Source organism: Nothobranchius furzeri, chromosome 8, assembly GCF_043380555.1.
Source record: "Nothobranchius furzeri strain GRZ-AD chromosome 8, NfurGRZ-RIMD1, whole genome shotgun sequence".
NCBI lineage: Eukaryota > Metazoa > Chordata > Actinopteri > Cyprinodontiformes > Nothobranchiidae > Nothobranchius > Nothobranchius furzeri.
Genome location: NC_091748.1, coordinates 41,144,192 through 41,160,007, shown reverse-complemented (window position 1 = coordinate 41,160,007; position 15,816 = coordinate 41,144,192). Strand labels below are relative to the sequence as shown.

The window sequence follows — 15,816 nt, the reverse complement described above, 5'->3', positions numbered from 1 at the left end:
TTTCTTTTTGCATCATTTTGCTTTATTTAGCCCTGAGATTTGTTCACAGAACATAAGATACAAGAAATGACCTCAAACTCTGCTGCTGTAACATCTACAAGTGTCCGGATATTTAAACCCAAAAGGCACCGACTGCTCATATTGTGTAATTGTACATCTGGTTTTAAAGCTGGATCAACTCACGCTACATAATAAATGTGTACAGGCATTATACAAAACTGAATTTAGAAATGGTTTAAACTATTTTCAGTAACATCAAAAACACTAAAGCTTGGAAATAATCTTGTGCAGTGAAATAAATTAAGAAAACAGTTTATTATGTTTAAAAAAAGAGCAAGAATTCATAAATTGGAATAAAACCATGAAACCAGGTTTCTCCGGGGCAGAACTATCCGCCTCGTATTTGGTGACAGTGCCAGAGAGATTATTAATATACATGTAAACAAACTTCAGTGAAGCAAAAAGATAAACGGTGGAAATGACTGCAGTCCAGTTTCTGGGTGGATTGTTGCGATTTTTAGCCTTCTTGGCCAAAATCCTCCGTAAACTTCTTGAGCTTTTCCAAGTCGTGCTCATTGACCGTGGGCTTGGTGTTGCTCAGAGACCGCAGCATGTCCGCCTGCACAGATAAACCACCAGGGAGGTCAGAACAGATCCGTATCACGACTCATCAATAAGTCACTCCATCATTATTACCATGGAGACAACGGGCTCTAGGAGCTTATCCCCAGGAACGTCCATCCACGTCATCTCTATGGCATTGGGATCTCCAGGCGAGCAAGGCGTCAGCAGATCGTTAACCATGACCCCCGAGTCGCTGAATGGTGGTAATCCCTGAGCCTTTAATGGTCATCATGGAAGAAGAGCACAAAAATAAAATAGGTCACCAGGAATTATTCCTGATGTGAAGGACTGTTGTTTTTCTTCAAACAGGAAGTGTAATCTAAACAAAAACAGGTGACTGTTCAGCTCAAAGATATGAGAGGAAAAACCCGGATGGAGCAGATGATAAAAGTAACCATGAAAATGTCTGATTTGATAATCAGCTCAAATGCGGCACATGAAGCCCCGGGAGTCTAGCATTAACAGCTTTCCTTCTTCACATTTCCCAGCTTAAACCACAGAGGTTTGCTCCTGCTGTTAAAACTAGAACAGGTGCGACGGCGCGTTCACCTTCTTGAAGTGAGTTGCTGACTGAACCCTCCTGACCGGCTGCATGAGGGCGTCTCTGACGATTATGCTGATGTCTGCTCCAGAATACCCGTCTGTCTTCTTGCCCAGACTGATGAAGTCCCCCTCCGTCAGGCTGTTGGGGGTGGAGCCCAGGTGCAGCTTGAACATGGAGGAGCGGGCGTGGTCCTCCGGCAGAGGAATGTAAATTCGCTTTTCAAACCTGACACACAAACAAAAGGGTCAGTGAGCCACGGTGAGAGATCAAACCTCGCAGATCCTGATGGTTATCTGCAGCTGCGACAAAAAACAGTCCTAACCTTCTCCTGATGGCAGAGTCTAGTGTCCAGGGAATATTGGTGGCACCCAGAACAAGGATTCCCTCATTGTCATTTCCAACACCTGAGAGGATTCATTAATTACACAACAGTGTCATCCTCCTGACCGATGACCAAGGAGCAGACCGATTTTTTACTTCTATCCCAGAAGAACCGCTCGTGTCGCTCACCCTGCATCTGGACCAGGAACTCTGTCTTTATTCTGCGAGCTGCTTCACTCTCGTTTTCACTCCTGGAGCCACAGAGGGAGTCGATCTCATCGATGAAGATGATGGATGGTTTGTGTTCTCGGGCTAAAGCAAACAGATTCTTTACCAGTCTGGAGACAGAGAGAAGTGAAGACACTTCAGACTAGGAGACTTCTGTTTGTTTTCATTAAGTTTTTCCTATCCCTGGTTTAGTCATTTTGTAATAAAAATAAATAAAAACACTTGAACCTCACTTTTCACTCTCCCCCAGCCACTTGGACACCAGATCAGAGGAGGAGACGGAGAAGAAGGTGGAGTTGTTTGCTTCTGTCGCCACCGCTTTGGCCAGGTAGGACTTTCCTGTTCCAGGAGGGCCAAAGAGGAGAATCCCCCTCCAGGGAGTGCGCTTTCCTACACAAATATGGTGTTTAGTTTTCAGAAAGTCCACATATTCACACCACTCCCATCAGCTGCAGGACTGGCGAGCTGATTTCAGTACCAGTAAACAGCTGGGGGAATTTGATGGGCAGGATAACAGCTTCTTTTAACGCTTCCTTGGCTCCCTCAAGTCCAGCGACGTCGTTCCACTTCACGTTGGGCTTCTCCATAACGATGGCACCTGAAGTAGAGATGCGTTGAATCTGCAGCTAGTAAACTGTTTTAGGACATGTTTGTAAATCCTGCAGCAACTCTGTTCACCTGAGAGCTGATTTTTGAACTTCTTCTTTTCTTGGTCTTCCTCTTCATCACTTTCACCCCTAAAATGCAACAAAATCAGTCATTTTATTTTCATTCCACTGGACTTTACTACTAACATCTGTGATCACTGGGGAAAACCTCAAACAAGTTCATATAAAACAATTTAAGTGATTTACTGCACTATTAAATTGACTTTGCCCTCTCACCCTTTATCAGCAGACTCTCCAACTGGTCTGGCTGGAGGACTCTTCTTATTCCTCAGGTATTCCTTAAGCTGCTCGGCTCTGTTCAGGTAGTCGGCACATTTGGCCCTGATGCTCTGCTTTGCTCGTTCCCCCTGAGCCTCATCTGCAACAACAACAACAACAACAACAGTCCCACCATCAAATCAAACACGACATAAAACTCAGGTGTGACCAGATTCCTCACATTTGATAACATGTAGGAAGTACTGGATAGCATGCTGGTAACATTTGAGAGCCTCTTCGTAGTTTTTAGCTTTGTCTTCCTCTGATGCTTTGCTGGCCAGATCTATGGCTTTCTGTGGGAAAAATACAAAAGAAAAAAATCAATATGAAGAATGTTGGAGAACAAACAGTCAGTCAGGTCCAAATGAGCCACCTTCATTAGACATCTAATGTGATTAGACAATCCAGGTCGTGTTTAACTGTATTATAGATAAAAAAAGAGTAAAACAAAAAGTAAAGTGTGTGTTGAACACACCAAAAACGATGACTACAACAATAAAAACAGGTCTAAATGCACACAGCGGAGATAAGACGGGCTCCTTATATAGGAAACTTTCTGAGTGAACTGATCTGTATGGGGATGTTTACTATGAGAAGGTCCTTGAGACAAGTCTTGTCGTGATTTGGTGCTTTATAAATAAACTTGAACTGAATAAGGACGGGGTAAAAAAAATCCGAGTTTGACATAGAAACCAATTTTATTTGGTTAATTAAATCAGACAGAAGAGTTGTGAACACTTGCACAATCCCATTTCCGTGTTTACTTATTGACAATCCTAATCAGTCATCTGGTGATTAATAACAAGCGTTCGTAAAAAATAACCCTTAAATCAACATAGATTAAAGTTGAGAACATTAGAATTACTTTAACACTTTCACAAGGTAGGTAAAACTTTCATTTTGTAAAGAACATTTATAATTAGTTAACCAAAAACTAATTACAACAACAAATATTGACAAATTTCCGGATGGATCCTTTAATCCGGGGTTTAATAAAACGTTACAGTCACTTTGTCCCAAAATGATCCATTCTGAAGACATTATTATAGTCCAGCCTTCGGTAACCAAGTCTTACCTGTAAATTACTGCTCGCCATTTATCTGTCGTCACGTCGGTTTAAATCCACTTTCCACTATATCTGCTTGACTTTACTGTCTGACGTGTTATTATCTACACAAGTTTCATATTTGGTGACCTTTCATCCTAAAACACTCAGAAACTGCTCAGCCCTGCTGAACATTCTCAGGTTTGACTTTACTTCCGCATCTAAATCCGAACGTGCGGTGGTCACGTGACACGACGCAGCCATCGCTACTACCGTCAGCTCTGAGAATGAAAGATTTATTTGGTACTTTAATGACTGGGTATTTAACAGGTTTTTGTTTATTTCATGTTAATTTAGCCAACATTTTTAAATGAAGTAAACAAAAAGACAGCCCAGGCGAGTTTCAGGTGTAGTTACACGTTACACCGACCTCTAGTGAAAATCCACCATAACACAGTTTCTATGTGATGTAACGCCAGTTTATTTAGCGTTACCATGATTTTACAATTACAAATCTGAACTCCGATTCTCCAATATTCATTATTTATTTAAAAAAGCAAAAAACGAGAGCAAAAATATCTGTCAATAACACCAGAGGTAAACAGCATCACAGAAACCATTTTGTGTTCCTCTATATTTATTACAGGTGTGTCATCTTAATTTCAGCCAAAATAAATAATAAAATAAAGCAACACATAGAGTCCGTGTGGCAGAGGAGTTCTTTTGACACTGTTTATTGTTTTCATTTCCCCTCATTACACATCATCAGTGATGGAGGAGAGTCGGGGCTGTCATCAACTCTCTCTGGCCACAGTTTTCTGACGTAAAACCTTCAGAATGCGATCGCTCTTTGTGAGATCAGCAGGGAGTTGATTATTCTGCAGAACACAGAGCAAAATGTCTCATGAGTTCAGGTGATTCCTTTGCGGTATTAATAAAGCCAAGTGTTCTTACTTTGCTGGGTAGAGTGGGGTCTGAGTTAGCCCCAAGAAGCAGCAGAACTGTCTGAAGATTTCCACTCATGACAGCAGCATGAAGGGCAGTGGAGCCATTCTGGAGACGGGTTTTTATTATATACGAGAGTTAAACATTTCTTAAGAGCCCTTGACACAACAGATGCCGCGTGTTACCTTGAGAAGGCCAAGAGAAGGAGAAAATTTAAGGAGTTCCTCTATGACACCGTTGTGTCCTTTCAAAGCTGCTTTGAATAATGCTGTTGATCCATCCTTAGAAGAGAGAAAACAACACGAAAACATCCTTCAAACAACTTTATCTCTCACTTTTCATTGTTCAAGTTGTGACAGAAAAAGTACAAACTAGAGGGGCAAAAACTTTTCCACAGCACTATTCATGAAGATGTCAGCCTCACAGGTCTGATGTGCAACTGAAGCTTCTGTGTTCCAGAGGCAGAGAGGGCCTGTTCCTTTATAACGGGCTTAAGTGACCTAGCAAGTGCTTAAGTGGCAGCCATGATCAGAGCTGACTGAAACGTGTTAAAGTTAACCACATAGGATCAGTCCATAAAATGAAGCTATTACGTACATTTTCCTGTCCTTTATGAGTCCAAACAGTTTCATGTACTTATCTGTCAGCATCTCGATCTGCTCCACGTAAGAGTAGTACCTTCACCGCTTCACTATGACCCATCTGAGCTGCCATCCATAACGGCGTAGTGCCATCCTGGAGAATTCAGAAGAGTTCGAAGAAAAAAAAGATAAAACAACAACAACAGATCAATAAGGAACGGCTTCATAGCCAGTGCAGCTGATGTTGCCTCTTTGATAAATTGGCTCAATTTATAGTTTTCTAGTTTTTCTGGCAGCTAAAAGCATTTTCCACCACACTCACACTGACTCAGCACTTTTAGGTCTAGAAAGTTATGAGTCTATGCAGGAGCTTTTCTTTATCACACACACACACACACACACACACACACACACACACACACACAGAAGTAACATTCTTTGAAGAGATGCATACTGCTGCTGGATTTCACTTCAGACATTTAAACTCCTATGAGGAGAAAGAATGAGGTTATGGTAGATGGCGTGTATTCGTATACCTCCTTCTTAGGGTTCTACAATCCCCCGAGGTGCTTCATCACACAGTCAGTCATTAATCCATTCACACGCTGGTGGGGAAGAGCTATGATGTAGCCACAGCTGCCCTGGGGCGCACTGACCTGCCGAACACTGGTGCCACCGGTCCCTCTGACCAACACCAGCAGGCAAGGCGGTCTTGCCCAAGAACACAACAGCAGCATTCTCTGCTCGGAGTAGGAATCGAACCCACAACCTTCTGATTACTGGACAATCCGCTCTGCCTCCTGACCTACTGCTGCTCTAGGTTATAACTGTTAGAAATGTGTGTTCCTGCACAAAATCATAAGATGTGTTGTGTGTGTTGTTATGAATGAGTCTCAGCTGTTAATTCATCAAAGCTTGAGGTAATCCAGCAATAAAAACAAAACATATAGAAAAAAGGCGCACAATTAACTCACTTAATTGTTCGAAAGCATACAGTTGTGATTTCTTGTGTTTCTGGGCTTATTTTTTTGCATTTTGTGAAGGTGAATTATCTTCCGTCAGCCTTGCTGTAGCGTCTGCTGCTGCTGTGATGCCAGGACACTTGGTTCCCCCCACTGCTCACTTCAGTGGAACCGCTTTCTCTGGTGGATGGAAACATTTTGTGCAGAAAGTCAGAATGTCTGGCAACAGTTTGTAAAACACATGGAAGCAATCTGAGCACGTGTCCCACAGCAACAACGTACGGTGGATTTTGGAGCAAAGCACGACAGATTGTTGGAGAAAACGGTTCGAGCATCGACGGGCCAGTTTTACCTGAACATGCGTTGATAGAACTGTAAAAGTGAGAAAACATGCTCAATAACGAGGCGTCGGTGGCAAAGAAGGGTTGCAGGTTTGAGCCTGGCCTATTGCAGTCATTGTGTCCTTGGGCAACACTTCACCCACCTCACCTGCTGGTGGTGGTCGGAGAGGCCGGTGGAGCTTGGCAGCCTCGCTTCTGTGAGTGTAGCTCATCACCTTTAGCGTGTGAGTGTGTGTGTGAGTGAATGACTGTGTTGTAAAGCACCTTGGGGGGTTGTAGACCTCCAGTATTAAATAATAACACAAAACAATCTGTGATTACCTCTCTAGCCTGGTTAACCTTAGCACCAGATGACAGCAGCTGACGAATCACAGTCACATGACCCTCCTGGGCAGCAAGGAAAAGAGATGTAGCACCATCCTGAACAAACAAACAAACAAACAAATAACTGAATAAATGCTTTTCTAACCCTTCTGACATAACTGGGGGTAATATACTCATAACATGTTAGTATTTTTTATGACTACACTTCTGTATAATCAGGTTGTTTTCTCAGGCACACACTAATCCTGCCCAAGGTGATTCACGCCTGACTCAGCAGTCTGCAGGAACCCGAGAGGCCGGATTCCTGCTGCATGTGAGCAAAGGCTCTCACGTTCAGCTGGTCATGAACATTGGCTCCATTCTTCAGCAGCGTGTCCACCACCTTGGAGTGACCATACTGGCATGCAACAGTCAGAGGCGTGCCACCGTCCTGTCAGGAAACAAAAGAATATTAATTATTATCAGCTGCCGAGAATATGAGACCACCTCGCTGTTGCGTTGTGAAGGCTGCGGCGATAGCGTCCTTCATAAATCACACACCAGAATCTAATCTCTACGTTACCTTTGTCTGGAATTCAGTGGAGGCTCCAAACTCAAAAAGAAGCTTCACAACGTCACAGTGTGCCTGCTGGGAGGCGAAGAACAAAGCTGTAGAACCTGTCTGATAAAAATAGATACAGCGGTTTCTCCTCATGCAGAACACGGACTCTTATGTTTACACGTCAGTAAAAGGAAGTCAGTCAGTTCGAAATTCAAAAATAACTCTACTAATACTGTTTAAATATATTGTCATTCAGTTTAAAATGATACTTGCATTTGTGTGCATCTTTTATGCTTTTTCACGTCTTTACATATAGAGGACCTTGTAGACATGTTAGGTTTGGAGCTATTGGCTGCCGTGTTTAAAGGAACGCCTGCAGAATAACAGCAGCTTATATATGTGTCTCTTATATCTATTTATAGTTCAGACCAGGAGCTGGAAAATGAAGAACCTGACTTGCTGCAACTAATCAACAAAGAACAAGAAAAAGCTAAGAGGTTAAATGATGTTACACAGTACTTGTGACTCAAAGCCGTTAGCAGGAAGTGAAGAATGCCTTTTACCTCTCTCTGGTAGTTAATGTCGGCTCCTTGCATGATGAGTTCTTTGACACAGTCATAATAGCCGCTATAGGACGCCACCATTAGTGCTGTTGTTCCAAACTGCAAAAAACAAACATGTAAATAGTAACACAGCATTCTTTCTGTCTCTGGCATTATTTATTAAAAAAATGGTGAAAATGGTTAGATCCATGCACTTATTCAACGAATCTCCATAGTGAATAGTATATATGTGAATCTGAGATTGTGTCTATTTCAGCATAAAGAGGGAAAAACAGATCTAATAAAAAATATGTTGTTTCCAGAAAAAGCTTTTATAAAGAAACAAAAAGGTGCGATGGGACACAAAACTAACATCAAAGGATTAAAAAAACAAAATGGTGACAAAGTGAACCTGTCAGAAAATAACTAACATGCCATAAAGTTATTATTGTTTACAGAGAGATTCAAAATAGCAACAAATCATTAATCAACCTTGTAAAGTTGGAAAATGGACAAAAAGAAAGTTAAATTACAATAAATGAATAAAACAACACCAAACACCTAAAGTTAGGTCCAACAGGTTATGGAAGCATCAAAATGAGGCATTTAATGACCTCGAAACAAGGAGACACATAAATAACTTGTTATTGCATTGATGCTTGTAGCTACTGGCCTACACTTGGAGTACTGACTTTTATTATTTGTACTTCTCTGATCTGCTGATTCCATTTTATCAAAAATAAATATAATCACCAAGATGAATTGTTAACACACGTAGGAAACTCACACACTGTAGCTCTGTTGCTTCTGGCATAAATTAGCCCTTAGGAATGGTCTTAAGTGTTGGAAAGGCCGATGACCCATTAAGCCAATCATGCTGAGTTATCATGGTCTGTGTCTGCGTCTTCCTTCATGTGTCTCCTGATGTCTCTCCATCCCTCTCTAGATTCTCTTCTGTGTCTCATAGCGCCCTCATGTGTCCTTAGTCTGCATCTCAGTTAAGTGTCTTATGTTGTTACCCTTTTAAATCATTCCTCCCAGGTCAGCTCCAGCCTCTTGTCCCCAGCTCAGTGTATGTGTGTGAGTGTATGTGTGTGTGTGTGTTTATGTCCTCCTCCAGCTAGGTGTGTGTGTGTGTGTGTCCTTCCCAGTTGGGTCTGGTGCCCTCTCCTGCTCCTCCTCCCTGATTAGTTATTACTTTCACCTGGTTCTCCCCCCTCACACCTGCAGCTCATCATCCTCCCATTATGCCCCAGTGTATTTAAGCCCTGCCTTGTCTCAGTGGCTTGTCGGTCCATTGTTGTTTGTATGTCAGCGTTTTCTGATGCTCTGTGTGAGCTTTGTGCCTCGTCCCAGTTCTGTGCTCTAAGTGAGCTTTTGTTCTTCCGGACTTTTGGACTTTTGGCTCGCTGCCATTTGGATTTATTTTTGTTCTTCCTCCAATAAAAGGATTTTTACTTTACATATCAACTCCTGTCTCGTGTCATCCTGGGTATCTGCATTTTTGGGTCCAAACCATCCTCATAACGTGACATGAGTATTGTCTGATTTTGATCATTAGCCTGATTCCTTTGGTGCACCTCAAGCTTTGTGACACTGTCACTCTTGTCTATTATTTTCTGTAATGTGTCGATATCTGTATCACACGCTGAAGGGTAATACAATAATCAGGGTTTCTAATATTACATCAGTATTACTTTTGCTGCCACCTTTTATAGCGCTGCAGCAAATCTGATCTACATTCACAAATAAGAGGAAATTAGAGTTTTGTTCATGTACGAAGCTTCTGGGTAACATCACTCTCTGTAAAGTCTTTGCAAAATGCACTTATTCCATCCCAGCAAGGCAAGACTCAAAAAGCCTATAAGCCGAGAAAAAAAGGGTTGAATTCTTCACCTATCCAATTCCTCCCAAAGCCAAAGAAACTCATTTTTGTTGTCTTGCACGGAGGATATCATGTATGGAGTGATCAGGAATCATAATTTAGCATTCAACATATTCGTTCTACTTGGAAATGTATTTAGACATAAAACCAGACACCTGGAGACTCAACCATGTCACTTTAACACAGAGCTGTCTGTATTTTTCTGTGCAGTTCTTACTGAAAACACCTATGAAGCTTTACAGTGGAAGAATTCAAACTACAGAAACCTCCTTTAAATAGTATTTTTATGTAATTGTTTGGTGGTTCTATTGTTGTCATCATCATCTTCCTCCGCTTATCCGGGTCCGGGTCGCGGGGTGCAGCATCCCAACTAGGGAGCTCCAGACCGTCCTCTCCCCGGCCACCTCCACCAGCTCCTCCGGCAGGACCCCAAGGCGTTCCCGGACCAGATTGGAGATGTAACCTCTCCAACGTGTCCTGGGTCGACCCGGGGGCCTCCTGCCGGCAGGACATGCCCGAAACACCTCCCCAGGGAGGCGTCCAGGAGGCATCCTGACCAGATGCCCAAACCACCTCAACTGGCTCCTTTCGATCCGGAGGAGCAGCGGTTCTACTCCGAGTCCCTCCCGAATGTCCGAGCTCCTCACCCTATCTCTAAGGCTGAGCCCGGCCACCCTACGGAGGAAACTCATTTCGGCCGCTTGTATCCGCGATCTCGTTCTTTCGGTCATTACCCAAAGCTCATGACCATAGGTGAGGATTGGGACGTAGATCGACCGGTAAATCGAGAGCCTGGCTTTCTGGCTCAGCTCCCTCTTCACCTCCTGCATCACTGCAGACGCCGAACCAATCCGCCTGTCGATCTCCCGATCCCTCCTACGCTCACTCGTGAACAAGACCCCAAGATACTTAAACTCCTCCACTTGAGGTAGGACCTCTCCCCCGACCCGGAGTTGGCAAGCCACCCTTTTCCGGTCGAGAACCATGGTCTCAGATTTGGAGGTGCTGATCCTCATCCCAGCCGCTTCACATTCGGCCGCGAACCTACCCAGCAAGAGCTGAAGGTCAGAGCTGGATGAAGCTAGGAGGACCACATCATCCGCAAAAAGCAGAGACGAGATTCTCCTGCCACCAAACTCGACACACTCCACACCACGGCTGCATCTAGAAATTCTGTCCATAAAGGTAATGAACAGAACCGGTGTCAAAGGGCAGCCCTGGTGGAGTCCAACCCTCACTGGGAACAGGTCCGACTTACTACCGGCCGTGCGGACCAAACTCACGCTCCTCTGGTAAAGGGACTGAATGGCCCTTAACAGAAAGCCACCCACCCCATACTCCTGGAGCGTCCCCCACAGTTTTCTATTGGTTCATTTGATCTTATTACAATTGTTTTCTCATGTTTACATTTGTCCAACATGTGTTTTATCCCAGTTGTTTAGGCCTTTTTGTAAACTTTGAATTGTGACATAAAAAACAAAAAAAAAAAAAAAAAAAACATTATTCTGTGTAAACTCTTCTTTTGCTGCCATTTCTGCAGCTGAATTTATTTTCCTGTAGTGTCCCCTACTGGATAGAAAAGGTACAGCAGGTAGTGTTGTGTTGTGCACATGAATATGCAGACGCCCCTGTTGGGTGCTGGAGAGCATAACAGCATTGCCGCCATTTTGGATGGGTTCCTCACTCTAAACCCAACTGGAGTCAACACTGAGTGGGCAACTATACCCATTTTTGTCCAGCCTAGGTTGGAATACTTGGTATATATCGTGTGTGCGTGTGTGCGTGCGTGCGTGCGCGCGCGCGCGTGTGTGTGTGTGTGTGTGTGTGTGTGTGTGCTCTGTTTTCTCCATCCCCAGTGAGTCATGGAGGATGGCTGCTTATACTGAGCGAGGATTCTCTGGAGGTTTCTTCCTGTTAAAAGGGAGTTTTCCTCTCCACTGTTGCTTTATGCTTGCTTAGTATGAGGATAGCTGTATAGTCACTGACACTTGTCAGTGACTTGATGCAATTTGCTGGGTTCCTTATATAGGAAACATTATTTCTGATTGGCTTAATGAACTGACCTGAATTGGAATGTTTATTATGTGAAGCGCCTTGAGACGACTCTTGTCGTGATTTGGCGCTTTATAAATAAACTTGAATTGAATTGCCATGTGTCTGATTTTGTGATAAGCATAATAAAATGTTTTTTTTTTTAGTTGAGTAAGCACCTTCCTCAGAATAAATGGGGTGAATGGAGACCCATCCACTACGGCAGCTCCAATAGACAGCGCTGGTCCTCGGGGCATTTGCGTATATGATGTCTGTGGTTTTGCAGTTCAGTGTAAACAGATGCCATGTTGAAAAATACGGTTATAATCATGTTAGAAACCCTTACATACATTTAAGACAGTGTCGCCAGCCCATAGGCAGATGGTAAAATCCTGGAAAAACTTCATGGTAACACACACACGCACACACACACTTGGAGAGCTCTCTGTGTCCCTACCACAGGTGGGTTATGGTTTAAGTGTGAAGCTGAGCAGCCAGGACATGCAGCGTCCGTACATTATCTCTGCAATCTGCGTCCACTCGCCCGCTGTTGAGCAGCAGCTGAAGCAGAGCCAAGTTTCCCTTCCTCGCTGCCCAGAACACAGCATTAGCCAGGGGTGTTTCCTTCTGCAAGGTAAAGACACAACAAACACACACACTGAAACCACCATTATGGCATTACACAGCCTGACAGTAGACACCATCTGTGTCCATTTGTCACTTACTGTAAGTATGTGGAGGTTACACAGGGTGACATGTTGCGGCAAGTAACATACCATTTAAACAGAGGTGGGTAGTAACTAGTTACATTTACTCAGTTACTTTTTGTTGAGTATTTAGGAAAATTGTACTTATATAAGTAGTCTTACTGAACTGTACTTTTTACTTTTACTTGATTAATAGTACAGAGAGTTGCGATAGATGGCTGCTGATCCTAAACCAGCTTCTGTTGGAGGTTTCTGGGCAAGGCAGTGCAGCACATTTCATACACAGAGGCAATTCAATGTGCTTTCCCTAAGCAAGAAAAGCAAGAACATTAAAATCAATGTGACAGAAAATACAATTAAAAAGGCAAAGTTATTGGGTGGGCAAATACAGCGAAGAACGTGCAACATTTATTCTGGCCCCATGCCACTGAGTGGTTTATAAACTAGTAGAAGTACATTGAAACTTATTATGTAGTTTACTGGTAACCAGTGTAGAGATTAAAGAACAGGAGTGATGTGCTTGGGTCTTTTGGTTCTTGTTAAGACTCTAGCTGCAGCATTCTGAATAAACTGCAGTTGTTTTACAGCTTTCTTGGGAAGACCAATCAAAAGATCATTGCAGTAGTCCAGCCTGCTGGAGATGAACACATGAATGAGTTTCTCTAAGTTCTGTCTGGACATGAGACCTCTGAGTCATGCTATCTGACGCAGATGATAAAACGCTGATCTAGTTATAGCCTTAATGTAACCAGTGAAGCTCAGGTCCGGATCAATCATGACATCAAGATTTCCAACCTGAGTCCGTCTTTATTCCTCTGGAGCCAAGTTGAGTAATAACCTCCATCATATCCTTCTTATGTCCAAAGACAATAACTTCTGTCTTGTCTTTGTTTACCTGGAGGAAGGTTGACTGCATCCAGTCATTAACTTGATCCCAACGGTGACAGAGTGAGTCTAGAGGACCCCAGTCCCTAGGTGATAGAGCGAAGTAGATCTGGGTGTCGTCTGCATTACTATGATAGGCAATGTTGTTTCTGTGTATGACCTGGCCCAGGGGAGAATGTAGAGATTGATTGAAGAGCAGTGGTCCTACTTTACAGTCTTGGGGGACCCCACATGTCATGGTGATCAGCTCTGATTTGTGTTCGCCAATAGAAACAACATAACCCCTGTCTTCTAACTGTTTACGGGAATTTTCCTCTCCACTGTCACTGCATTCTTGCTTAGTATGAGGATTGCTGTAAAGTCACTGACACAACAAGTCAGTGACTCAGTGCATCTGCTGATTAGCATAATGAACTGAGCTCAAAGCTCTGACATAGGTTCAAATAGAACGTTTACTTTAAGTGCCTTGAGTCGACTCTGTGAACTGGTGCTATGTTAGTAGGCTACATTTAATTGAAACTGAATATATCGCTACTTGAGTACAATCTCCCTTCTCTAGTTACTTTACTGAATGAAGATCACAATCGATTTAATCAGAAATGAAGCTGATGCAAACACACATTTACAGTTTGATTTAAATCTGCTGGACCTGTTGAAGCTCAAGTAAATAAAACAATAGTTTATATAGTCAGTGGAACTTGTTCACACACACACACACACACACACACACACACACACACACACACACACACACACACACACACACACACACACACACACACACACACACACACACATAATTATTCTGCCTTTTTTGTATGATCTAGTTTTTAGTTTATAATTATTTTTCATTTTGCTCTTTAACGAATTTGCAAAAAACTTCATATTGTTATCTATCGGATAAAAAACGTAAAACAAAATAAATCTGCTGTTATGATCAGTTTCTCTGACCTGAGTAGCCAAATACTTTTCAAGATTTACAGTGTGGTACATGTCTGGGTTACCCAGACTGGATGCCCAATAGTATATTTTAGGTATAAATGTTTGGATGACTACCTTTAGGTTTGACTAAAATACAATTATGCTTACATTTGTACATTAGGTTTTCTACCAACTTCTACCTTTGTACATATAAAAATCGAGAATGATCATGGACTCATCACCTCATAGACAGCTGACACCAAAGTTTAAATAATAATTATTTACCAGATGTGTTAACGGATTAGTGTGTGCACTCCAGATGTCTCTCTTCAGTAGTAGGCTATTTCACATGTCAGGGCAGAATACCCGTAGACCTACCAAAAGCCGATTCATTTCCTATTATTTTCATCAAGTCTTTAATTAGGCCAGCTCGTGCATAAATAAAGGCCCACATGGGTTTTACACGTGCACGCGCATGCAGCAGCACCTCACTAAAGTCAGTACACAGCCAGTCGAACGTCAGCTCTGTTTCCGCTTTATAGTCAAATACATGATTAACCAAAGCCTGACACAATCTGGATTAGTTAGGAGAAAGCATCTGTTCTGTCATATTGGATGGAGGGCCGCGTGCACGGTCAATGACGGATGGAGAGAGGTTTACCTTGAAAGACATCCTGCAGTTCTCATTCGTGACTCATGTTTCTCCTTCCTGCGCAGCTGGCTCATTAGACGCGATGCTGAGCGCTATTTGGCCTGTTTTGCCGCACTCTGTAGGGTGTTGGCCGTTTGCGAACCCGACATTAAGCAGGACGATCAGCTGAGCTCATCCTCCGCAGTGAGCCCTGCGCGCAGGGATCCTGGCCACTAGGGGGCGCTGCGGAACCCCCATTCTTACCTTCCCATTCTTACAAGTGCCACTAACTTTCATAGTATTCAGAAAGATTTAAACATTATATCTTGAAAGTTAAACATTTTAGAATTTCTTCAGGTTTATATTAACTAGTAGTACTGTTATTAGTCAGTTCATCTTTGACACACACATTTTATCAATGTTATTTCCACATTTTTTTAAATTATTCTCATTAGTTTAGAATATCTTATATAAAATTCTACTTTTCATTGTAAAATTTTACTGTGACTGTCAAACTTTTAATGTTGAAACACCAGAATAAACTTCACAAGGTGTAAAGGATGAATACACGGACTGGTCCTTCAATAATAAACGAGTGTGCTAAGTATACGTGTAGCTGTAATGTAATTAATGTGATTTTAGGTGCTGCTCGATCACTAAAATTCTCCCAGAAAAGAATAACTTCACATAAATACATTTGTACTTGTGTAAAGTTCCTTTTTTGCTGCTGTTTGTGTCAGGTGTCAGGTGTTGTGCTCAGGTGTGAACTGGTATTTGAAGGATTTACAATATTGCAGCTTTAGCTGTTTCTAAATGATAAATACAGGACTGC

General features: G+C 42.6%; 2 protein-coding genes across 5 annotated transcripts; both read right to left on the bottom strand.

The window, feature by feature from the left end:
* LOC107393420 (vacuolar protein sorting-associated protein 4B) lies at positions 1 to 4,242 on the bottom strand. Its single transcript, XM_015971750.3, has 11 exons — positions 3,719 to 4,242; positions 2,825 to 2,936; positions 2,602 to 2,743; positions 2,396 to 2,454; positions 2,196 to 2,315; positions 1,951 to 2,107; positions 1,679 to 1,827; positions 1,491 to 1,572; positions 1,174 to 1,393; positions 697 to 840; positions 1 to 619 (listed from the first exon to the last, which is right to left on the bottom strand). Exons 1-11 carry the CDS (start codon positions 3,737 to 3,739, stop codon positions 518 to 520), a joined length of 1,308 nt encoding a protein of 435 aa, XP_015827236.1. The 5' UTR covers positions 3,740 to 4,242; the 3' UTR covers positions 1 to 517.
* Positions 4,243 to 4,389: 147 nt separating this feature from the next.
* On the bottom strand, positions 4,390 to 15,439 carry ankrd29 (ankyrin repeat domain 29). Of its 4 annotated transcripts, none has more exons than XM_015971751.3 (10): positions 15,015 to 15,439; positions 12,357 to 12,467; positions 7,946 to 8,044; positions 7,404 to 7,502; positions 7,173 to 7,271; positions 6,839 to 6,937; positions 5,274 to 5,368; positions 4,819 to 4,915; positions 4,643 to 4,741; positions 4,390 to 4,566 (listed from the first exon to the last, which is right to left on the bottom strand). In XM_015971751.3, exons 1-10 carry the CDS (start codon positions 15,024 to 15,026, stop codon positions 4,483 to 4,485), a joined length of 894 nt encoding a protein of 297 aa, XP_015827237.1. In that variant the 5' UTR covers positions 15,027 to 15,439; the 3' UTR covers positions 4,390 to 4,482. The 4 variants fall into 4 exon arrangements, with proteins under 4 accessions (XP_015827237.1, XP_054586022.1, XP_054586023.1 ...); XM_054730047.2 differs by having other exon boundaries at positions 7,404 to 7,469; XM_054730048.2 differs by lacking the exon at positions 15,015 to 15,439 and having other exon boundaries at positions 12,298 to 12,436.
* Between the last annotated feature and the right edge of the window lie 377 nt (positions 15,440 to 15,816).